At 44.6% G+C, this 26,500-nt stretch overlaps 1 protein-coding gene across 2 annotated transcripts in view; it reads left to right on the top strand.

The window, feature by feature from the left end:
• STXBP1 (syntaxin binding protein 1) overlaps positions 1–26,500 on the top strand; it is a 229,372-nt gene that overhangs the window by 110,873 nt on the left and 91,999 nt on the right. For both annotated transcript variants that reach the window (XM_069609688.1, XM_069609689.1), the window contains exon 3: positions 7,903–7,984. In XM_069609688.1, coding sequence (XP_069465789.1) covers positions 7,903–7,984 — 82 coding nt within the window. The remainder of the gene's footprint in view (positions 1–7,902; positions 7,985–26,500) is intronic.

The following is a 26,500-nucleotide window of genomic DNA, read 5'->3' as shown; positions in this document are numbered from 1 at the left end:
CTTCAATATCAAGATATGATGATTGCAATCTGAATCTATACCAGATTCTCTTACGCCTGTGACCTTTTTATACCCAATCCCTTTAGTTTAATAGCCAATCATTGTCAACATCACACAAAAGTCACTTTCATACTCTGTTCTTGGCAACCTGACTACAACTGTATGTGTGTTTCACATTTAATCTGTGCAAGATTCATCTGCCAATTTATTTACTCTTCTATGTCAGCTTCACTTCCCCTTAAAACATCTTTAAAACCAATCTTTGGCAGAGGCGTGTGGATTCATACTATCGCCAAACCTCTTAGTGTTATATGCAGGGTCAGACATGCAAGACAGACAAGTAGATAGAGTTTTCTCAGATGAAACATTATTAACCAAGACGGGTGAGACAAACACCTATTTTTCCCTAACCTAAAAAAGGTTTCCCTACCTATCAAACTAAGGCTAAAGGAAAATGACCCTATGTCCAAAGATCTCTGTCCCTCACACGTATACATACATCAAAATCATACAGGGATTAATGGGCTGTTCAAACTCATAAAATAACATTTAAATTCACACAGAGAAATTATAAACATAAATACTTTAACCAGGGTTAAATCCCTTCCTCTAGATCAATTCATTATGTTTCCGACCAAAGTTCAAAATCAAGAAAGTTCTTTCAATGGCCAAGTTCCACTTGAAATATATCACAAAGTTCTGTCCATTCCATATGATATCCACTTGGCAATATAATTGTCTTATTTTTAAGTAAGACTTCTCACTCTTCAACTGCTGTTTGACAAACCAAAAAGACTTTGTCTTCATATATCAGTCAGTATACAATATAATTATTCTCTTTTCTGGAGACCAACCATCTTCCATTGAATCACATTTCTTCTTCATAAGCAGTTAATACACATAAATGAATTGGGACCCCTGTACATGCACAATTTAAGGGGTTTGGTGCATAGTTATGAGATAATCCTGGCATACTCATTTTTGGATTATTGCCTGAATGCACTTTTTCTGTGCACATGGCTTTATATCGCGTATGGTGGCAAGTTCAACCTCTGTTGGTTTATTGAGGAGGTCTATTCCTTAGGTGCAGGTATCTAAATGACCATGGGGACACTGTTGAATCGTTTGTACGCTTGCAGGAGTGACAGTATGCTCTGCTATTTCTGGGTTTGAATTGCTGTAAATGAGGGGCGATGGGTCTAAGTAATGAGTGATGGGGTGAAGGCAGGACTGGAATGGATGGCGCCTTACTCTAGGACTGCAAAGGTTTAATAGATTTTTTAGATCCTACAGATGGATCATGTGGATTTTATGACTATGAGTATGATTTTATGGACCTTATGAATTTATCAAATTCTTCTGATGATTATCTGGTTTATATTCTGGTTTACTATGTTTTTCTTGAGATGAATTTGAAATTTTAATTTGAATTTAAAGCATGTATTGTTTGTATGCTGTATGAATTGTAATTGTAATCATTCATTGATTGTATTGATTTTATTTTGTGTAAAGTTCTTGATTGAACTAAATCACAATAAAGAATGCGTATCATATTTCTCTCCCCTTGATTATTTTTACAAGGAGGGCTTCTATTTTGACATCTTTGGTTTTGTTTAATTGCCTTTCTTTGGCTTAGGTAATGCTTGTCACAATCATCTTTTATAAATGATCTTCCTTTATGTGAATTCCATTCACTTTGTTTAGATATTGTTCCCTTTGGGCTTTGGTAAAGGTATTTACAATATTCTGTTTCACTCTGATTGAATATCGTTCCCTTTTGGCTTTGGCAATGGTGAATACAATATTTCTTTTCACTCTGGTTAAATATTGCCCCCTTTTGACTTTGACACTGGTGGTTAAAATATTTCTTTTCACTCTGTCTCTTAAGATAAGAGTTGTGCTCAAATTGCCTTACATCATTAATTCAGTATTCAGAACTTCCTTTCTGAGCCAGTGTTCTTTTTCTGAGCGCCCCGGGGTCACCTAGCAAAGGCCAACTCACCAGTCTTTCGTTGCACCTCCGCTGGACCCGCTGCCCCTGCTTCTTCTTTCGTCGGGGGAACACAGGCCTCTGACAGCTCTTGTTATGTTTCCGTTGCTCGTGCTTCCTGTAGTTGGAGCTGCCTATGCTCCGCTCGCAATCCGGTGAATGCCATTCACCAGAGAAGCAAGCAGGATCAGGAGAGCGTCTCGCTCCGACGGGACAGCTAGTTTCCGTCCCGCTTCCCACTGCAGACTCACTGCATCCCACTTCACCTCTGCCACGACTTCGACATGGTGTCCCACTTCCAAAACAGCGGCGGCTCCGTCTCCTATTGCTTCCTCATGCTTCTGCTTCTACGGCTTTTTGCTCTTAATGGTCCACAGCTGAAGGGCCTTTAAATGTTTAAAGGTCACACTCAGGTGTGGGTCATCATGACCACTAGACTGCACACTACAATTCTTACCTCTCAGTTCCTCTTCCTCAGCTCATTCCTCAAAGCATTATGGGACTTGGAGTCCATAATGTTTACATTACTTTTTGTCTCAAAGTTCCCAGCCTTACAATATGCCTTTAATACAATATGATCCTTAGGGAACATATTTAAAGTATTTTCCCAATATTCCTGACCTGATCCGCCCCTCATGTGACCCTCCCGCGTAATACTACCCCCAGGGTCAGGATCAGGTAGCAGCTCCTTTTCCCTGGCCAGATGAGAAAGGGTCCAGGCCAGGGTTTCTGGGATCATCATCTCTGATTCATCACAGTTACCACTGTAGCTGTGGTGCACTGCATCTTGAGTACATGTATTCTAGATCTCTCTGATCCACTCACTCATATCCTGCTTTAGATCCATTTACTGCTTCTGCAGACAATGTTCTAGATCCCTGTCTGTCAGCTCAGACTGTGTTGAATCTCAATTTGCTTCATTCACTGGCTAAATCGATAGTGTACTTCTTAGATAGGTCACTTCTTACCACACACACTTTGTGTGTTAAATGTATATCTGCTACTTGCTCAGAGAGTGTGTGTATTTCATTTATTTATTAGATTTCTTTTCCATCTTGTATTCTTTTTATCTTTGCTGCTTGCCCAGACTCTGGTCATGTGCAGCCTCCCTCCTTGGTGCTTCTTCAGACTCTGCATATTATATCTCTGTCCCTTCTAGCCACTCTTTGTGTGTGACAGATCTATCTTTCTTGCTTCCTCAGGGTATGCAAAAAGGACCTCCCACTATGCTTCTCAGTCAGACTGTAAAATTTAGATTGCTCTATCTTCCCATTCACTCTCTATATGTGTGTTTGGTGTCTCTCTCCAGTGTTCACTGTGAAAAACCATAGGGTGTTTCATTGCCCAGACCCTAGGATCCTTTAATCAGGTGGCCGGGGCACGGCCATTGCCTTTGGATCGAAACCCTGGGGGTGGACAAATGAGGGAGAATCACCTGGTTGAGGGGTCCTCGGGGTGTGGGGGAGAGGCACCCGATGGCGAGATTCAGTATCCCCCCTTTCCCAATAGCCCTAACCAATCCTATTTTAAAGGCTATTCCTACTTCCCAAATCCCCCCCTTTCCTACACAAACACTGAGCCGAGGAAGAGGAAGTCTAAGGCTGAATGGATTACCACCATGCAATACACTGGACATGTCGCTCTAACGAGATCAGGCAGGGTCAGGTACTTGACTTTAATCACGTACACCTAATACCTATTAACTCTCCCCACATGGTTAAAAGGGGGAACACTGAGACACACTTTGAGCAAGGTAGTGCACGAGAAGGAGCAATTCCTCCGGGGTGATGGCGAACCAGGCGAAGGAGAGCAACAAACGAGGGGTTGAACCGAAGAGGCAGGAAGCCACAGACCCCCACGGCGAGCGATAGTTATTTCCAAAAGGCCATGAGGATTGCAAACAACAGCCCAGCCAGAAGGGAGAAAGAGTCTTTCGAGTGCTACAAGGTTACCAGCCACCCTACCGGGTGAACGGCAGAGTTGGGGAGGCGCAAAAGCGGCAGTGGTAACAACCTTGACTCCTACATCAAAGGCGCGAAAGATGGAAAGCATTTTAACATGACTATTGAGCGAAGGAAGCAAAGAAAGCCTGGTCTGTGTTTAATTGCAATGCTTGCCACAGTATCCGAAGGATGATGGTTAAGAACTGTGAATACGAGATATAAAGTAGTAGAGTGGTCCGGCAAAGTGAGATTGCCCAATGGAAAGTCTCTGTGAAGTGTTTTAAAGCTGCAGAGGCAGCGGGAAGCGAGAGAAAGAAAGTAACCATAAAACAGCATGAAAGAAAGCTTTGAAAGACTTAATCTAGGAGCAATTGATATGAAAGCAAGTCATAAGTAGTAAGTACATTTTCCAAGTGGAGTTGGAACTGCAGGAAAATATGTAAATTGAAAGTAAAGAAAGAAAGGAGGGTTGAAGAGGTTATGTGGAGGTGAGAGAAAAAATCTTCCTCGGCAGCGAAATCAAAACACGAAAGGTGGCTCGAATCCGACAAAGGGAATCCCATGTCTGGAATGCAAAGAAAGCTTGGGGAAGGGAACTGCACCAAGGAGAAACGGTTTGAGCCTGGTTGAGGGGAACCTATAGTGAACTGTGACCAAATACTATACTTGAAACCTTTTGATGAAACTGTGTAGAAGCTTGAAGGGTGAGCTGGACTTGGGTGATGGGAACCCGAGAGGTTAAGCCCGTGAACTTGTGACTAAGACTTGAACACTCTAAAAAGCTCCCGAGGGCAGAGCAAGCCGCCTAACTGTGTTTGCAAGCCAAAGTGTGTTCATCCATCAAGTGTTCCATCTAACCCCGTGCTAGATAAGGTGGTGACGAGCATTAATACTGATTTATATTGCCATTCTAACATTTTGTTTCACCAGTGATTTTTCCTTTTTATATATACATATCCCTAAATCAAGTCACATAGTGAGGCCAGACATTAGGTTTTTGTTAGCATAGGTCTTTATTGTTTGCCTAAGACTGACTAGGACTGTTTCCATATTATTTGATGGTCGAGATTACGCCCATCTTAGTTATAGGGCCAGACAGGAGTTTTTCAAACCCCCTTGCCTTTAAACATAAAGGTTTTGAAACTTGCAACTCTTGTGTCATGCCTCCCTTACATCGTTCTGACTCTGCATATTTCATCTAGCCTGCGGTTCGTCTCGCTCACTGTGTGTGTGTATATGCGTGTTAGATCTAAAATCTATATCTGTTGCTTTCTCAGAGTTTGTGTGTATTAGACCTCCCTCTGCACTCACTCAGATTATATTGATTAGATTGCATTATCTCCCTCTCATTTAGTGTCTGTGTGCATTGCAGCTGTCTCTGCTGAGTACTCAGACTTTGTAGGTGTTAAAACTACCATCTATGGAGCTCACCTTAGCTAAGTGTTAGATATTTCCTTTGGTGCTGCTCACTCAAGATATGCGTTAGAGTTCCACCTTCTTTTCATTCAGACCCCTTTTCATATGTCGTTTTTTGCTGCTCACTCAGTTTAATATGTCGAGCTAACTCTCAAGCTATAGGCCATTGCCAAAGAGAGACCAAACATAGCTCACCGCGGCGCACTGGGTTTCAGTTACCCAACACAATACCATACATGCTCAACTGTCACTTAACCCGATGCCAGGAAGATTGCACTCTCTTTCCCCCCACTAACCCATACTAAAACACTCCATACTTCTGCAAACATACCACAGGCAAACCCACTATGCCATGCACACATGCCACCTATTACACCATGGTATCTAGTGATTTTGATGAAATCATTTTCAGACAGGGATGTTTTACTGAAATTATAATAATGAAAAAACACAGAATCTTTTTTAGTTTTGTATATATGGAGTTAGGGGGTTTGGTGATTTTTTTCTGGGTTTTTGTTTTTGGTAAAACATCCCTCTCTGAAATGTTTGCATTGAAATCCCATAGAACGTAACACCAGGGCTTTAAGTGGGCCGGGGCCTGCCGGGGCCGGGCCCCGGCAGTCTCCAAAAAGTGGGACTGAGCCGGGGCCCTGCCGGGGCCCCCGTCCCACCACACGCAACATTGGCGGGATGCATTATCCCGTCGCGGCAGCAGCCGCAACGGGATATGCGCCTGCCATGAAGTCAGGCGATCTGACAGAAGTGGCAGCCAGCCACAGCAATGCTGTGCCTGGCTGCCACTTCTGTAAATCATAGTAACTGCCTCTGGTGACCTCTCGCGCGAGGGGTCACCAGAGGCAGTTACTGTCCCTTTGTTTCCCCAGGTCGCCGAGGCGTCTTTAACCCTCGGCGAACCTGGGGATTCCTTGATATTTTTCGAGGTTTATGAAAGATGGCTTGAAAAGTACACAATTCAAGCCATCTTTTATAAAGCTTTGCCGACGGACAATTTTGTCCGTAGTCAAAGCTTTATAAAATATGGCTTGAATTGTGTACTTTCAAAGCCATCTTTTATAAAACCGAAATGTTTTTTTTAAAAAATGGCCTGAAAAGTAGGCAAACCGTAAGGTATGCACACACACACACATATATATGCATGTCATATATCTGTGTGCGTACCTTACTATGGTTTGTGTTCTTTGCAAGCCATCTTTTCTAAACATAGAAATACATATTTCTATGTTTAGAAAAGAGTGCTTGCAAAGAACACAAACCATAGTAAGGTACGCACACAGATATATGACATGCATATATATGTGTGTGCATACCTTACGATTTGCGTACGTTTTAGGCCACGCCCCCCACAAGCCACGCCCCCAAATGAGGGCCCCCCCTCGATTTCTTACCCCACTTAAAGCCCTGCGTAACACCACACCCCACACTGACACCAAACAGCAGAACTCCACCTCCTCCAATAACTAACACAATCTCAACATGGCCAGTGCATCCTTATGCCATGGGCACACAAGGCCTCCCATTTGAACACAAACACCTTTCATACCCACCATCCCAGATTACTTAGAATCAAACCCACACACAGTGACCGATTATTTCAAACTGAAACTATAAACACCACAGCAAAGGAAACATGTGCACTCTCTCTCTACTCCCACTAACACCTGACTCATCTCTTATTTTCAGATCTGCCAGGGTACCTTGAGACCATACAAACGGCAGCCGTGTGCGGTGTAAATCCCACAAACATAACATGACACTGCATTCAATGTAACTCTCTCTGCTGCTGGCTCTAACCTTGTGTTCCTTGAGCAACCATTACAGGCCGTGGAAGCTACACGATCGGTCCGATTCTTCGATACCGTTTCTGCATGAAGTAAAATGCTGTATCAAAACACTTGAGACTAAAGACAATTTTTGTGTCGAGCATTCTTCTGGAGCAGATCACGTTGTCTCTCCGCAACTACACATCAGCCTCATCTTAAAGAAATTTGTTATCCTGGCCCTTTCACCTATTTTTGAATGGATACCTGAGAACGCATCCAATTTGATATTTGGCCGAAACATGTCGACACTCTTTTTCTCGAATAGCGTTTAAGTCTATTTGCTATAGTTAATTTCTTTAAATGTGAAAGGAGGACTGATAAAATCCCCCCCTTTCCCCTTACTGTATGTTCTACCATATAGACATTTGTCTTTTGTGTTTTTTCCGTGATTTACTATTGTACAAAGATATATTATTTTTAATATTTATGATTAAAATAAGATTTATACATATTTTTTTCTTTTTCTTTTGCTCCCAGTTTGCTTGATGTTGTTCCCTTCTTTACGAGTTCGTTTGCAATGCATTGTTTTTGTGACAGATTTTTGGTGTTGATTTGTATGTGACAATAATCGACCAATCTCTACCCCCCCTGGGTTTTAGTAGTGAGGGGTTTTCCAATTCTCTGTGCTCCTTGCACCCATCTTTTGCTCTAACCTTGTGTGCCACATCTTCATCTTCTGTGCAATGAGACCCTCTTTGCTTCTTCTTCCCAGGTCCTGGTGGTGGATCAGCTGAGTATGCGAATGCTTTCCTCCTGTTGCAAGATGACCGACATCATGACAGAAGGGGTCACAAGTGAGTATGCCCTTCTAGCAATCTCTGCTTTCTGGACCAGTGCCTCCTTTTGTTATCCATCTTGCCATGTCCTTGCCATTTCCTTCCCTCATGGTGGGATAGCCTGAGCCCAAAACCCTTTACCCCCTCACTCAGTTTGTTAGAGAGGAAATGTAATCATTTCTCTATATACTCCATGCCAGATGTCCTCGATTTTACAAATTAAAAGCTAATATTTACAGAAGATTTCCTGTACTCTTTTGTCTCTATATTTTGTAGCTGTCATGTTGAGATCTCTAAGGGAGAAACATAATCTCTACCCCAAAGGTGTCTGCATCTGTAACATTATTTCCTGCCCACTCAGTATAATGGAGTGGAGTCCTCTTTTATGGATCTTGAAGAATCTGACACATTTGGTGAGATACCTGCTTACACAAGAACCACTGCCTTTCTTCTTGATTTGTTCCATTGTTTTATATATGATAGGATATGATAACTCATTTATAGCGCACCTGTACACAGGTGTTTCTAGGCGCAACAAGACAGGGAAGGGAAGACAGAGGGAGGACAATACAAACAACCTTAATAGGCCTTGTGACATTCAGATCATGCAAGTGCGACAGTGCAAAATGCAGGTGGCAGGGAGACGAGGAAGTGCCAGGGAGAGGGAAAGGGAGGGGAAGTGCGACCAGGGCAGCAATGATCTGAGTAAGTGTCTCCAGGGCAGCATGACTCTGGGTAAGTGCAAGGGGGCAGGGGACTGTGGAGGTAACTGTTACAGCCCCTAAATGCACAGTGGCCCGCAGGTAGCGCAGGGGAGACTGATCATGGAGGACCCTGGTACCTATAATGTTCAGAGGGTAGCCAGGCAACCAGTCAGTTCGGCAGACAGGTAGGTCAGCAGGGGAGGGAGAGTGAGAGAAAGCAGAGGAGACTAGGAAGGTCTTGAGCTGTTTCTGGAATTTCAGGTGGTCAGGCTCAAGTTTGAGAGGTGCAGGATGACCATTCCAGACAGAGACACCTGCAGAAGAGAGAGATCTACCACCCATTGTCTGCCTTGCGAAGCGTCTGACCCTCAGAGAGTTGGATGTAGTTGAGCGAAGTGCTCGAGAAGGAAGGTATTTTGGAAGAGAGGGTTGGATATAGTGCAGAGCCCGACCCCAGAACACCTTATGTACGATGCAGAGAGTCTTGAACTTGATCCTTGCAGCCATAGGGAGCCAGTGGAATGATTTCAGTTCTGGAGAGATACAGTCCCTGGGCTTGAGACCAAGGATTAGTCTTGCAGTCCTGTTCTGGATTAGTTGCAGAGGGTGGAGAGTAGAGTAAGGCAGATTGAGAAAAAGGCTGTTGTAGTAGTCCATACTAGAGAGTTGCAGCTGGTATTGGGACTTCTTAGCGTGGTCCGAGATGTGAGGAGAGAAGGAGAGAGTGGAGTCGAAGATGACACCAAGGTTTCTTGCCTCACAGTAAAGTGAAGGAAGAGGGACCAAGGGAGGTGGCCAGAGTGAGAGGGGGAAGGCGGGAGCAGGGGTCCCAATGAGAAGGATCTCATTCCTATTGGCATTAAGACAGAGATCATTGGAGGTGCCCCAATCCTAAATCACGGAAAGTCAGGAATGAGCAATAGAGAAGAGGAGGCTGAGGGGTGCTTGAAAGAGAGCTGGGAGTCCTCAGTGTAACACTAAAAGTTAGAGGAGAAAGTAGAGATCAGATGGGCCAAATGGGCCAAGTAGACATTAAAGAGCCAGGGAGAGAGGTTAGAGCCCTGGGGGGCACCACATGTGCAGAGGGAGGTGGCGGAGAGAAAGGAACCAAGTTGGACCTGGGAGGGCCAGTCCGAGCGGAAGGAGGTCAACCACTCCAAGGCCTGATCCTTGATGCCCAGGTTCTCACAGAGTCGATTGATTAGGATGGCATGATTGACTGAGCAGAGGAAAGGTCAAGGATGATGAGGACAGAAGTAAGGTCAAGATTAGAGAACAGATCTTCGCAGGTGTTTAGGAGAGCAGTTTTCACGCCTCTGGCTGCTCTGAATCCAGATTGATGGTCATGAAGACAACCAGCAGATTCAGTATGGAAAGTAAGCTCAAAGATGGCCAGCTTTTCCAGGAGTTTTCCAGGAGTTTTCCCAGGAAAGATGTGCTAGAGATCGGGGGATATTTTGCCGGGCAGGTCGGATCAGCAGAAGACTTTTTAAGGAGGGGGTGCACAAGGGAATGCTTGAGGAGAGTGGGGAAGGATGCAGTGGTGAAAGAGTGATTGCAGAAAGCGGAAATCGGCCAAGGCTGGAGCAAGGGTGTCAATGTGGTCCTTGATGGTTCTAGAGGAGCAGGGGAGCTCCTGTTTGGATGACACTTTCATAGATCAGACTTGTCTAGAAACTTCATTATGTGATATCAGGGAGAAAGAGGAGGAAGGAGAGGCAGCCAGAAGGGGGTCAGGAGAGGTAGATGCAGAGGAATAGGAGAGCGAGGACAGGATGTCCTGAGTTATAGTGGTGAAGTGAGCAGCCAGAGCCGTCCAGAGAGCCTCGGAGGGAACAGGAGAAGTGGAGACTGCAGCAGGATTGGCCAGCTCCTTGCAGATTTGAAAGAATTTGTCTGTCTTGTTAGAGACCGCAGAGACGCAGGCTTGGATGTGGACTCTCTTCTTGGACAGGACAAAGAGTCTGTATTGCCTATGGAGCAGGCAGCAGGCCACTTTGTCAGAGGATGTACCCGAAGTCCTCCACTTCCTCTCAGCCACCCTGCACTTGCGTTTCAGGACGGCAAGGTCAGAGTCATACCAAGAGTTGCACTTGGTATGACAGGTGGGTTTCAAATGGATTCTCAGACAGGGAACAAGGACGTCCAGAGTGTTGGAGATGCAGATTATAGAGGGCTGTGTCAGAGTGTGAGTCAGCCGCAGGAGTAGGGGGAGCAGAGAAAGTTGCGGCGAAGGCATCCACTGACGCACGATTCACGGGCCAAATGACAAAGAAGGTAGGTGGCAGTGCTTCAGGTGAGAGGAAAGCAGAAAGTAGTCAGTCCAAGAGAGAAGAGTGGTGAGAGGGTTAGAGAGGGGGATGTCTGAGGAGATGAGACCATCCAAGGTGTGTCTGGTAGAGTGTGTTGGACCAGAGGATAGAATGGAAAGAGAGAGAGAGTCGCAGAGGTTGTGTAAGAGCCCCTAGGAGGGATTAGAAGCATCCAACTGGACCTTGAGGTCTGTGAGGAGGAGAAGGTGCGAGGTAGAGGCAAGGAGAAAAGAGGAGAGGTCAGCCCACTCTGAGAGGTATAGGGCAAGTTGGCCAGGTGGCCTGTAGATGGTGGCCACAGTTAGAGAGAGGCCGGGAGAGATAGAGAGCCTGCAGAGCAGGCATTCAAAGGAGGAGTAGGCCTGCATATGACTGACAGAAGCAGGTATCCACTCCGGAAAGATCAGAGCTACTCCATATCCGGGTCGGTCGGTTCTGGGCTCGGAGAGGATCTTATAGCCATCAGGGTGGAGCGTTTCAAAACTTGTGACAGAGCTGGTTGTGAACCATGTCTTGGTGAGAGCGAGGATATCCAGGTCAAGTTCTTGGAGGAGGTGGCAGATGTCAGAGGAGTGTTTGACAGCAGAGAAAGAGTTAAGAGTGACAATGTAGAGCAGGTTGCACCATTTGAAAGACTTCCAGGGTGGTGTACAGGCTTGAGGTACAACCAGCAAAAGTGGTAAAGGGGACCAAGAGCAGGCAGAAGTGGTAGCAGGAGGTGCTATAGTAGCCAGGGAGGAGGTGGCAGGTGCCAGGAGGCGGCAGAGAAAGGATGTGGCAGAGGAGCCAGATAGGTGCTGATAGGAGTAGCAGGAGAAGGAAAGATGTTGATAAAACGGGAAGACACCTATCACAAAGGAGGAAATTGGGCTGAGGCCCCTGGACCAAGACAGTGCCATTCATATAGACAATAATAATGGTCTTGGAGGAGTGGAAGAAGAAATGTAGGACCCCCCACTGTGTCACCATGAATGGGAGAGGAGGAGATAGGAGAGAGAGCCGAGACCATGTGAGGGTTCCATAGGTCTGGTGAGGGAACGACAAAGAGTCTGTCTGGAGGAAGCACTGGTGTAGGTATCAGTGATAGGGAGGCCTGGGTTGGAGACCAGGATGTCCTCCTTAAACTTCCTCCTTCCAGACTTAGAGAGAGGGATATGATAGGAGATAGAGTAGCAGTTAGAGAAGATAGGGGAAACGGAAAGTACCATAGGGGATGCTAGGAGGAAAGTAAGAGGATGAGGGGGGCAGAGAGAAGGAGAGGCCATCGTCCAGTGCCGCACAACTCAGGATATGTAGAGGGGGAGGGCAAGGGTCAGACACTAGGGAACACACAAGAGGAATAGACAGGTGACGCACAACAGTACAACAGAATCCCAAGCGGGGTGGGAACCTAGAGAGTGGGAAAGAGCCTAGTGGGCACAGACACAGAGGCAGCAGATGGGTACACTCCCAGCAGGGACGTGCCGATGAGACACAGTAAACAATACCCAGTTACCACACCAAAGTTACATTTTCATAAAAAGGTGAAAAAAGGCCAAGTTTTAAACACAGCAGCAATGCAAAGGAGAATGATTATTCTGGGGAGAAGTTCACGAAGGCTAAGCAACAGATTACTAAGATGCTTGTGTGTGGTTAGGAAGACAACGAGAAGTGAGGAGAGGAGGGTGGGTCAGTTTAGAGGGGTGCAGTGAGTGCTGCACCCCCTGACTACTTACCTGATTGGATGCAACAGGTTGACCGCTGCAGCCCCCTTGCTTCCCTGATGCACACCAGCAGACACCATCTGGAGCTCCCCAGCAAGGGGCAGGGGTTGCGATGCCAGAAAAGATGGGACCAGTAGCCAATGGGGGAATTGTGATGGGACACAGGAGGGAAAGCACACAGAACACTCACAGGAACAGAAATGATGAAGGCACACCCAACGAGGGATACACGAGGAATGGAAAACATGAAACAACAAGAAATTAGCCCAGCAAGATGTTTGGATGCCCTCTCCTCAGCGCCCACGGTTTTGAAATATAGTGATTGCTACAAGAAATCAGGTCATCAGCCTTCTTGTAACATTTCTAATTCTTTACTATAATTGTAAACATTCTTAGGTGATGGCTTAAATTGAGTATTTTCTGTAAGTCTGGAAATGGAATGTGCTGTATAGGGTAGGTCTTGCTTCTTGAGTTTCACTTAATTACAGCCTTTAGTTCCTTGTAAAACGTCAAAGGACCAGTCTGCAGGCAATCCCCCACCTGTAAATGTGGTCTGATTGTGGTGGGTGGGGTTGAGGAGCCTGGTAATGTGCCACTTCGAATTGCCCTGAAGGATAATTCTCACCTTCTTTCCAGTCCTCTCTGCCCCCACCTGATAGAAACAGCAGGTTTCCTAAAGTTGCAAACCGCTCTCAAAATATATTTCTTCTGCAACTCCTATGGGCAAATCTAACTGCCCCCTGCAAGCTTGCAAGCTCATTATGCTAGTCATTTTGATATTTACACGTTTGCTGAACCAACTAACTAGAGACACAAAGTCTGTATTCCTAGTCCTAACACCCATAGCACCTGCTAAGAACTGTTTGCTTTTAAGCCTTGATCATCAACGAGGTTGTCCTTAAAGATTCACTCTGCTCAGGTCTTCATGTATTTTGAACTACGTGCAATTCTCTGTATTGCGGTGCCTCCTTAGCAATTGCCTTTCCGCATTTCTCCACGTAGATAATGACCATTGCGTAGTGTGCCTGTTGATGAAGAATCCCACGAGCGGGTTAGGGCAGATGCAGCTTCTCATTGTACTTTGACATCCTCAGCATCAAAGAATGGCTCAGCTTTGCTCTTGGGGAGTAGGCCAGACACCTCCAGCCCTAATACACATGTTAGCAGGCCCTTAGTGGCAGCTCAAAGGCACATGTTATCAAGAGCTTAGTGACACCTCAAAGCCCTAACACACATTTTAGCAAGTCATGTCCATGAAGACAGCATGTCTGTAGTCCACTATCACACAGTCTGCTAACTCTAACCCCTGAAGTGAAGCATGGTGCAAGACAGGACTGTGTTCTTGACCAGATTATTTTTAATCTTTACACTGGTGACTTGTATAAGGTTTTATGCAAAACTGAAGCTGATATTTCTAGATTTGGACGGTTGCACATTCCAGCTCCTTACACGGACGAGTGTGTGCTAATGGCCGGAACCGAGTCTTTGCAGATTTTGTTCGATGCATACATTACTTACATGAACACAATGAGGTTAATGATACATGGTACATGCTAATAAATCAGCAGTGCGGTTTTTTTAGCAAGGAAATTTGAAAAGTCATCAAGATCATTAGGACTGTGGGGAATCCTATACTAGAGGTGTACAGATTTGCCTATTTGGGTTTGACCTTCAATTCAAAGTTATCTAAAGTTCTCTAATATTGATCACATGGATAAATAAAAAGTAATAAAATGGAGGTTAAACCAGTCAACCACATGTTGAGAATTCAAGAGGTCAAAGCACGTTCCATTACCCCATATGGACCCGTGGTGTGGGGGCTTTATGAATGCACATGTACTGCAAGTGGAGCAAGATAGATTCTGTGACTGAGTCCTGGGAATCCCACAATCTGCATCAACATGTATCTGTACATGCATAGATTATATTCTTATGACTCCGGTAGCTATGTTTTTGAAGTCCTTAATGAATGACTCTGCACATTTAACTCGATTGCTACTGAGAGGCATATGGGCTATTATAAGGCTTCCGCCATAACTTGGATTGTACATGTACAAACAATGCTGTCACCAGTGCATGTAATTCAGACACTGAGCACTTTAACATCAGCAATGCTTTCCATGAAAGGTGGTGTATGGAAAATTGAGATCGATATTAAGAAACGTCTCCAGGAATATTGTGAAGCTACAGAAATGATGAAAGATTTTGTTACTTATTGGCTATTCTTTGTAAATAGTTTTCATCTATATGTATGTTTGTTGATTAATTCTGAATAAAAATTATAATAATAAAAAAAGAAACAGAAATGATGAAAGAAACACATAGAGGTCTAGCATTAATATCTAAACTCATAGTCAAGAATATTTAAATTGCCTTTTTACCCGTTTTTGTTTGAGTTTTTCTGCCAATTAATGTTATAATTCTAGAAGAAGAGGACGTTCAGCTGAATTAGGGCTGTGTCCTGTTTGTAAGACTTATCTTGAAACTACTTTCTTTTCCCCCCTTGTATATGATTCCAAGGAGGTTGTACGTAATTCCTATTTTTGAAGGAACACAATTCTACGCAATGTCGTCCCTCTTTGTTATTTTTAACGATGGTTGCTTTGCCACATCATGGATGGGTGATAATACCGTATTTATATTCGGCTTTTAGACTTCAAAATGACATGATCCATGAGCAGGATGGAAGTTCATTGTTTTGTTGCTTGGTCTTGTAAATCACATGTTGTATTATTGTGCCTACTTTTATGGCTATTGCCTAGCAGAAATAAAGTAATGACGATGGAGATGATTTAGCAAGTCCTCTGCAACATCTCCGAGCCCTAATTCATATTTTAGTAAACCCTCAGTGACACCTCTGTGCATTTTATCAAGCCCTAAACGTAATGCACATTTTTTCAAGAGAAGAGAAACTATCCTTCTCCTCTGTGCGCGGGAATGCACACTATCCAATGATCAATGGCAAAGCCCTTTTTTAGAAATAATGGCTGAACAGGGTGCGACCAGAGCTCCACCACCAGGGAAGAACATTAAGTAAGGCTAGACCATCTGTAACTTTTCCAAAGTTCTTTCTTGTAATGAATGGCGCATGACTGGAAGACGTTGCTGTTATCTTTACAGTTTGTATCAATCAGGGGTGGTGGTAGGTCTGGGAAAGATCCGGGGCTATGGTAATGTCGGGACTGTCGGGACTCTGGGGTTGGTAGAATTTCAGTTGTAGCCCCTGAGCTTCTATCCGGGGCTACAACCAAAAGACCTATATCCTCTTCCGCACACCCCCCAATTACCCCCCCAGCCCCCCACCACGACTCCCCTAGCAACGCCTCTGGTATCAATCTTGCAGGAATCTGCTATGTGAAACGATGTTACTTCTCTCAACTGGCTCTATGGAGTTCTTCTCCCCTGCATTCTTTTTCTCCTTAGTGGGCTATATAAATATAAAAATGCATTAAATAAATAAATCAGAACCATGTCCATTTTGGGAGCTAGCACTGTGGGTGGAATGTGACCCATAAAGATAGTAAAATGTTGATACAATGAGAAGTAATAAATTACTTCAACTACCCACTTAATGGCCAGGTATTCTCTTTAAAATATATTGGAGGATAGTTTGCGGAAGAACTGTGAACTTCCCATTTCGCTGTATGTGGAAATGAGAAAGAAAAACAGAAGGACTTGTAAAAGTGTGTGCTATTAGTAGATCAGCATACAGAGAACTGTGTAAATCTTCAAATGAATAGAAACCTCCTTGGGACGTTGGCTAAAGAGTTTCACAAGCGATATGGCAGTAGCTCCTTGCCACCCTCTGATGTCTGGGATAAGAAGTACAATTTGTAATTTCCCTTCTCTGACCCTTATAAGATCAATAAATTACACCTTCAGTAATTAAAGTTCAGCCCACCCCCTTTCCCCCTGATTACAGTATGTGTTGCAGAACACCCCAGTGTGGCTACCAAACAAGCAGTTTGATGTCATCAATGCCCTGATTATGGGGCTTATACGGGGGAACACGTGTCCCTGCATCGCACTGAGCATATTGACAAGGTCAGTATGGGGGGTGGGCTTCTTGACATTAGGCAATACTATTGGGCAGCCCAATTGATAGTAGCAAATGAACGGCTGTTTGGGGGAAGGCACCTTCCGCATAGAAATCTAGAGCTGGATGTGATGAATGGTGCGGACCCACTGCAAGTGCTCTATGGGGGTTTGGGATGGCGGCAACTACCTCCAGCAGGGTAACGATTAGTGCATATTCGGGAGGAGACCACGAGAGCGATGAGATGGTAAGGGAGAATCACAAGATTTCAACCTTTATGGGGCAACCCGGCTATGGGAGAGATCAAGAAACTGGGTGAACAGTCAAGGTGGGTCAGAGTGGGCATAGTACAAGTGGGGATGTGCTCGGCCAAAACGCCATGCTGTCCTTCCAGGGTCTGAGAAACAAATATAGCCTGGGCCAGGGAGAGGCATACATATACATATGTCTAACGTATATAGTGGCGGCACAGTTTGGAGGCAACCTTCATATCCCAGACCATAGCCCCTAGAGATTCACCTGTTCACAGAGGCACTACAGAAGAAGGGGATAACTGTATTGTAGCAAGCCATTAACAATTTCTCTGCACCCCCATTAACACAGTTAAAGGAGAAATGGGAAGAGGACCTGGACACCCTTGAGAGTGAAGAATGGGTGGAGGCTATGATGGCAGCTAGGCAAATAAATCTGTCATTCCGATTGAGGGTGATTCAATAGAAAGTCTTGCATAGGGTGTTCTACTCAAGAGATCATCTCCACAGGATCGTTAGACCCAATAAGACCATGTGCCTTAAGTCTGGGGAAACTGAAGGAACATTTTACCATTTGCTATGGGAATATAGGTTGGTCTGGGCCCTCTGGGATACAGTCCTCGACAAGTTTGCGAGGGTGATAGGCAAAGTAGTCCCCAAGGATCCCAAAATGTTACTCCTACACAGCAGCAGGGAATACGAAGGGAGTCGGTGGGAAAGTAGGCTGATAGCAATTGCGGCAATGTTGGTCAAGAGAGATCTGGCGGTCAGGTGGGGCTCTGGAGACATGCCAACAGTAACGATCTCGGAGGTCGGAATGGAGCATTGCCGCTGTATGGAAAAGATAAAATACCAGAGTAGAGGGAAGCAGGGAACATACCTAAAATACGGGGGAAATTGAGGTTTTGCTCTCATTTTCCTTTTATCAGTATTTTCATATGCTTTTGTAACATTCTCTCCAGGTTCCAATATATAGCATGTCTCAACTTTGCTTCACAAACATTTTCATAGGCGTTAGGACCCTCCTCTCCCGGTTGCTTGTATGTTCTCTTTATCAAGAATCCCGGCTATCTTCACAAGGACGCACACACTATGGGAACTTTCTCTCCTAGTCCCTGTATGCAGTATTTCTCAACTTATTCTGGCAAATACTGTATTCTCATGGGAACCTGCTCTATCAGTACCCGTACCTGTATGACATCACAGATACGTTTCCTTTACTTTAGGAGCTTTCTCCCCTTGTTCCTGTATGCAGAACTTACTAACTCAAGTCAGGCCTGTTTTCTTCCACTCTGATCGTCTATCTTGCACTTTAATTTCCAGAGCTCCATTATCCTCTTCTCCATGAGAGGCATTGAAGAGTGGGCTCTTTGCCAGGATGCCCTCCATAACGCTCCTTTGTTTCGCTCTGTACTCTTGGGGCTGTAACACTCTGGCAACTCTGCAAAGGTACTACATCGGACATGCTTCGCTTGCCTCTTGCTCGCCATGCTTTGCTGCCTACATCCTTGTTTCTCAGGGACACACTCTCTTTGAATCTTATCCTCACTGCTCCCAAAGGGGACCGGGTCCTACATCAACACTGCATCCAGCTTCAGGCAGTCGTTCTCCGATTGCAACTTGGACTCTATTCTCGTGCGTGTGTGCAGCTGTAACAGGACTCATTTCTCTCCAACATCACAACCGCAGCACTGTGGATCCTCTCACATGAATTCTCCCTCCAATTATGCAATAGTGAGGCTATCATACTCTCTATCACAAACTCGGCTTCCTGTCATGCCGTTCTGAGACTGTCATACATGCTACCAGGAGTTCCCCCTCCTTCCCAGAAATAATGATGCTCTGGTACTCTCTACAGCACTCTCTCCTGCACTGCAGTATTGATGCTTTGAGATCCGCCTGGCTTAATTCTCCTTCTTGTCCAGCAGAAAGGAGGCTGGAATACTCTCTGTCAAGAGCCTTCCCTCTCTAGCCTGCAATACTCTCTATCATGAACTCTCTATTTTCCCCCATGGTAATGATGCTAAGAAGCGCTCTATGGCAAACTCTGTACGCAGTAATGATGCTGATATACTTTCTCCCTCCGCAGTAATGAATATGATAGCGTGTATCTTGAACTCTCATTTGGGCATTGCAGTAAGGATACCGGATGCTCTCTATAATGAGCCCTTCCACCTCTTATGCATTTAGAAGGCGTGAAATAATTCTCTGCCTTGAAGTCTCCCTCTTGACCTGCAGTAATGCCATTTTGATACTCTCTAGTGTTAACTAAAGCACAGCACTGCAGTAAGGATACTATACTTCTTTTCTTCATAACCTTTCTCTGTTGTCCTCGAGTAGCAATGCTGCTTCCATGTCTCTACTTCCAGTCATGAGGTGCTGAACATATTATACTGTAATGCACACGTTCTCCTCTATTGCAGTATGCTATGATATTTTATTATATAGAATGTCCCTCCTGCCCTGCTTAAATGATTCTATGATACTCTGTCATTACCACTGCCGCCTAATGCAAAGACGGTATAGTACTGTTTATCTTTAAGCCACCTCAGCGTCTTGCATTAATGATACCACTGACAAAATAGAACTGTGAAGCTCCCTTCAGATGACTCCAAAGGAATGGCCAGAAGCTGGCACACAAACAAGTGCAGTAAGCAAATCTTCAACTGGACTATGCAAATTGGACACTAAACAAAAGTGGACCGAACATCCACGATACTGGACAAACACATTAAACACTCGTAGAATTTGACTCCAACAGAGAGGAGAGCTATACAGCCTGTAAAAAGCAATCAGAGTATTGCAATCAAACCACCAGACAAAGGAGGAGTGGTTGTCCTAATTAACGCTTATGACTATGTGAAGGAGGCCCGTAGGCAACGATCCAGGACACAATACTATGCAAAACTGCAGGAATCCTCAAACAAATGATATAAAAGGGAACTCAACCAGATCATGAAGAAACTTACAAATGACATCAAGGAATACATTCAGGGCCTTGTACCAGATACCCTAGTACTTAGTACTTGCATGTGCTCCCCAAGATACACATAGAACACAACACTGGATGCCCAAGCATCTCTGGATCAGGCATGCTAATTGAGAACATCTCTGTCTTTTGCTGAGAACATCTTGAAGCCACTTGTAAGAGAGACCCCCAGCTAAAACCAGAATACCACTAATCCACTCAACAAACAGTATGCAATATGCCCACTCACAAGCTGTATACCACTAGCAACCACGGTGCTTGCTGATCATACCCTGCTTTCTGACACTGTAGCCAAGTGCACAGAATTCACCTTAACTCACAACTATTCCACTTTTGATACTGTCACTTCTCTTCAAACAATGAGGCCAGCCATGGGTACTTGGATGGTGCTTTCGTATACAAATGTATTCGTGGCTCGACTGGAGACTGATTTACGCACCACCTGTGACTGCAGCCCAGTGTGATATCTGTGCTTCCTTAATGATATCCTCCTGACCGGGGCGACTGCGGAAGATGCCCTCAGAGGCTTCCACAGCAGATGTAAGGAATTCCATGCAAACATCAATCTCAAACTCTCCTACTCTACTGGAAAAGTACATTTCTTCGACAACCCCATAACAATAAAAGATTACCAGCTACAGACCACAGTATGTTGTAACCCAACTGACCAGATTGCACCCAGTACATATAACACATTCCAGCATACTCAGCCAAGCATTAAGATGCAACCGGGTTTCTCAGACACAAAGGGCTGGGATAAAAGCATATTAGCTATGCGATCAGGCATTGTAAACCATAGCTACAACCACATAATTGTTTACAGCTGAATTCACAAGGCAACAAGTATCCCCAAGAGAACCTCCTGGAAGACAGAGCAAAAGCAGTCCACCCCCATTTGCCACTGGCAGTCACAAACTAACCAAGGTCCGAAGGCCTATGCAAAATTGCACATGAACTACAATCCATTCTGCCACAAGATGAAGAAACGCGTAATGTTTTCCCTGAGGTGCCCCTCCTTGCTCTTCAACAACCAGCCAATCTCAAATAAACGATCCATACAAATAGCACAGAAAATGGAACAATGCCATGCCATACCAAGAGATGCCTAACCTGTCCAGATATCTACAGTTTGGATACAATCAAGATACCGCACACAATGGACACCACTGCAAAAATATGGGGTGTTTTACGTGTGCACCCAACCACTTTGCCTATGTGCATGAAATGTCCCAGGCGGGCTGCTATGTAGGGGAAACTGGCCAACAACTAAACACATGAATCTACATCGGCTAAGCATCAAGAGACTCACAAAGACACATTAGTGAACATATTACGGAACCAACTCATACCCTTGAGGATCTCAAAATTGCCGTACTCCAGGGTAATTTCAGGACTGACAAAGCCAGAAAGATCTAATAATTAAAATAAAAAAATGTCAAGGCATTCACTGGCATTTGCCTGACACTGCACCTTCCACCCAATACCTAAAATAAGATTATGTTCCCCTACCGGCCTTCTAGATTCAGAAACCTGCTATGTGGATCATTGTGCCATCTTACAAACGGTCCGGCCTAACATATATCAATCTCATCTACAATGACGATGCTATCACATTTCTTCCTGCCATTCTGAGAGCACTATGATGGGGTGCTTTTATTTCTTTTCTTTAGTTCCCCTCATCCCTGCCCCACTTATCACAGTGTGCCATTCAAACCTTCAAGACTTCAATGTGTGGGGGTTTTAACATCTGAAATGCATCCCTCTCTAAAGAAGCTACACATCATCAGGTGCACAGACAGGCAGAGATAAGGAATTCCAAAAGGACTGGCTATGCAAATGCTTCCTTTCATGTCTGCCTCAGGAAGTGGACACAAGATCATGACAGCTTGCAAACAAATTAAGGAAAAGGATGGTTTCATATCAGGGTAGAGGTGGGGAGAGGGAAAGAGGACCACATGTAAAGTGGAAGAATTAGGGGTGGGTTGGGGTGCTTGTTTGTGTCAGACAGTTTTCGTCTTACAAGGGAAATCCCACAGGAATCTGACAGGAATCCTTTAGGATTCCCACAGAAATGTTGCTAGACTCACTTGAAAAAATACATTTGTCACATGAACCGGAAAGTGAAAAAGGGATAGGAGAGGGGTCAATGAGGATTTACAGAAAGTGATGGGCCTATAAAGGAGGAGCGGGCACGTGGTGAGTTGTAGTGGGGAAGACTTGTAAATTGTCAAGCTTTTCCCTTTTCCTGCTGTGATCACAAAACAACACATTACCAAAGGAATGATTACCAGTAATAGTTACTGTGGTAATAGAAAGCAAAACTGTCGTGACCATACCGCTGAAATTAAAGGAGCGGAAAAAAAGGGGGGATGGGCCTCCGTCTTTTTTACTAATTGGGTCAACATGGACAGTGGCCAAACAACTGTGGCAACATTTTGCCTAATGCAACACTTGAAATTATGTAAGGTTTTTCACTGTAAAAATCCCTGTATAATAGAGAGTTAAGATGATCCGATTTATTACAACTAAATCCATGAAATTTAGCAGGTGTGGCAAGTAACGACCATCTTACCTCAGAGTCATGAGCATAAGCGTGACATCACAACAGGGATCAACAGTCAGATAGAAAGGGACATCATGGTGGACATCTATGGGGGCTGGGGGTTCTGAGTAAAGATGGTCATCACTTCCAAGACCCGCTGAGTATTTCTGCGATAAATCAGATCATCTTAACCCTGTATTAACTAACCTTTTTCACTCAATATATACTTATATATAATCAAATACTTTGGTAGTTTTACTAGCTCTACCTCATCTCCCTCTTGTACCCTTATAATGATCTCCAGCATCATTCAGGTTTTACTGCACTGTCATGGGCTCCTCACACAGGAACTCTGCAGTGGGGTTCTGTTTTAGGTTCCCACACTGAGTTGGGGATCTCCTTTTAGCAATCAATGAAATCCATTCTGGTAATGGTGACACCCATGTTGGCAATGGAAGCAGTCATTGGCGATCACCCAGTATCTTGCCATGGTTTAACTAACAACATGGAAACAAGGAGGGATGCAATTTTCCACATCCATCCTGTAGGCATTCAGTGATGCATGGATCCATCTACAGCATGTGCTCTTTCCCAAACATCACATGTGTATGGAGAATAATCCTGCTGAAATCCTAGGAGCAGATGTTGAGTAGAATGTTAAAGAATTTGCCAACCTTCACATGCAGAAGTGCCCATGACTATCCTGGTGGACTCTTCTCCAGCAGCACCCGTTTGCCAGTGTGTCTGGTGTTGGAGCAGAGGCTACAACTTGCTCATGTGGATTGCATATGGTCAAAAGTGGGTAAAATACACTTGCCATGTTTTCTTCATTAGTGTCTGGTAGTGGATAGGAGAGATGGGGTGCTTCATTTCCTGAAGTAGAAGAAGGAACACATTGCTTGATTTAGCAAAACCTGCTATTTAGCAAGCAACTTATGTACGCATAGGTGGGTGTGCAGTTATGTACCTTGAATGCACTATGGCCTTCACTAAGAAAGTCCTATGTTTTCCATCCTGGGATATTCATTGATATTCATAAATACTGAATTTCTACAGCCTTTTCCTTAGATAAACAAAGAGAGAAATGATAGACAGTTTTTACAATGGGAGTAAATGGAGGACACTATGGCCAATTCTGATTGCAACTCCCTGTATGCCAAAATGGGGATTTGTGGGCAGAATTGCACAATAATCCCTGTCTTACATGAAAATAATTCCATGAATCAGGGCCTGTGCCTTCAAAGTTTCATCAAGTGCAGCTCCCATGATGTAGCACAATGGCAGTTAAAGTCAGTTATTTTTTCTGAGTGCTGTGTGAGTATCAGTGAACACCTCTCTGCTGAAGCAGTGTTTTCTTCAAATCTTCCAGAATTTTCAAGTTTTTATTGTTTCATTCAATGGGCCTCATCATGAGTTGGGCGGTGTCCCGGCAGGGATACCGCCCAAATTTATTTGGGTTACCACTGTCTGTCCGGCAGTATTACCGCCGGATCACAAGTTGGGTGGTAAACATTATTCCCCATTGGGTCCTTCTGACCCAATGGGGAATTTTCGGCCCAATCACTGCCGACGATATTACGGCATGGTAGCTTTGAAAATCAGCATTTTTCCAGCATTTATACCCCCCGCACCGAGCATTTAAGGGCTACTGCCCAACTCGTGATGTGCCCAATGTCTTTTTTCCTTCCCTTCAAGGAAAAGTGCCCTTTCTATCAATTTAGGGCATTTGTATATCTGCTTTAGCCCCAGCGTTGGTTTCCCTTGATTTAGGAAATACACACTTTCACACAGTGTGCTGCATGTGTAGGAAAGTAATTGGTCAGAGATGGCCAAAGAAAGCGGGTTTATGGAAAAGAGGGCTCAAGCAGAGTCCATTCTGATACCCTTGGAACACGATCAACATTGCCACCAGGATCACCTCTCAAAGCCGAGGGGCACAGCACCGAGAACCTCACCGGTCGTCTGCTCATTGTCGAAAGAAGGCTCGACATTGTAGTTCTTCTTGGCTTTTAACTCCTTGTCCTTGGGCCGATCGGGTGTTGCCATCTTAGGCACCAGGAATCGGAACATAGAACATTTTGATTTTGATGAAAGACAAATACAAGAAGACTCCTAAACCAGTCATCATAAAAGTGATTGGTGAAGATATGGTCCTGGAACCTCCAAAAATGCCTTCTTCAATGGTCCGAGCAAGGCCAGTACCAAGAAGACTGCCTCTGATGGACATCTCACCTCTTACGGGTCCTTCACCTCCTACAGACCCTTCTCCCCTGCTTGCCCTGACTACTCCTCCCCACCATCCCCAACCCTGGCCAGAATTTCACCAACAGATCACAGTATAGCTTTCTCAGAAATTAAAGTGTGGCTAAAAAGCTCAGCATTCAGGTACCAATACAAATGGAGGAGACTTTGATAGTCTTTGAGTCTATACAGCCCCGAGAACCCACTAGTTTCTGGTTTGTTGAAACCAATGATGGGCACTATCAAAGCTCCCACACATGTCTCCCATAGACAGAGGTTGGACAAGAAATACAGGGCATCAAATTATGATACTTTATTTTTAGGAGAGATTCACCACCAGACTCTTGTCTCATTGGCTTGGAAAAGATTTTGGCTTCCTTGTCCTCCTCTTCTACTCCTTCTGACAAAGAAAGTTGCCGGAGGGATTCTCTGGCAAAAAGATCTGCACAAACACAGGTGCTACAAACAGAGGTGGTGGCTCTTTGACCTCACTAGGCTGATATGACCACTCGATCTTGCACTCTGTAAAACAAATGATGGAATTCTTGCCATATGACAAAAAACAGGACTTTCTAGAAATCATAATGAGAGCAGACTGGTTTCAAAGCAAGCCATCAGCACTTCCAGGGATGTGGCAGAGGAGGCCACTAATGGATATTGCAATGGTTTCACATTAGGATATCCCCTTGAGCCCAACTCACGGGTTCAAGTTTGACTCCCAAAAGAAGATATTTGGCCTTCACTCTTTTGATGTCATGATGATTTTGGTCACAGATATGAAGACAAAGGCAGACATTTTGATGTCAGTAAAAGTAGAACCTAAGAAAAGAGACTATATATCATCATCTTTGAAGTAATCTTCAGAAATGTATTTTTACTAGAGGGATCCATATGGTCAGCAACACCAATCCCACCAGCAGTACCAACGGGGACGTCGGTACCAGCAGAGGTTTGGAAAAAAAAGGGGGAGCAGGCAGCAGACTTCTACAGTGTCAGACAAACACCCACAGCAGCAAAACAAGCAATTTTCCATCTTGGCAAATGATTACAAGAGACGATGTGGTGCTAAATATTGGCCCTCATTACAAGGTTGCCGGTAGGCTGTCGGTGCTAACAGCAGCCTACCGACAACCTCGGCTTTCCGTTTATGCCACCTGATATCCCGATAATACCGGGATATTCTGGGCGGCAGAGGAACGGTAAGTTTCCATTCCAACAGGACTCCACAGGAATGGGAACACTGAAGCACCGGCACCGTTGTTAAAGGTGCCAGTGCTTCAGTGCTTTTTCTGCTGGTAGAGGCCTGAACTACTGACAGGTCAGGCCTGCTGGTAGTTCACTGCCCCTGTTGGCAGACTCAGAGTATGCCGGTCCAGAAAAGGTGCCAGTAACCGTTGTTACTGGCACTTTTTTTCCAGACCGGCATGGCCGTAATGAGACCCATTGTTGAGATTGGTTACAAGTTGTGTTTTTGAAGCTCCCACCCCCATCAATTCTTCCAGTTTCAAGAACTCAACCACATTTTCTCTGCTTGAAATGGGAGACAGAAACTTTGGCGAAAAGAGATATTCACATTAGCTAACACCCACTTAGATCTCAGGGTTGTGAAAAAGAAATTAGAATAAAGAGAAATTCAAAATGCTTTCTCTTCAGAAATTGTCATTCACCTCTTGAAAGTGGATTGGATTTGCTCCATTAACCTTCAAGATGCATACTTTACAACCCTTTGGCCCAGAGGCACCAGATCAGAGCACAC

Source organism: Ambystoma mexicanum, chromosome 8 (assembly GCF_040938575.1).
Source record: "Ambystoma mexicanum isolate Mex_15411 chromosome 8, UKY_AmexF1_1, whole genome shotgun sequence".
NCBI lineage: Eukaryota > Metazoa > Chordata > Amphibia > Caudata > Ambystomatidae > Ambystoma > Ambystoma mexicanum.
The sequence above is the reverse complement of the archived record's forward strand: the minus strand, read 5'-3'. Positions and strand labels throughout refer to the sequence as shown.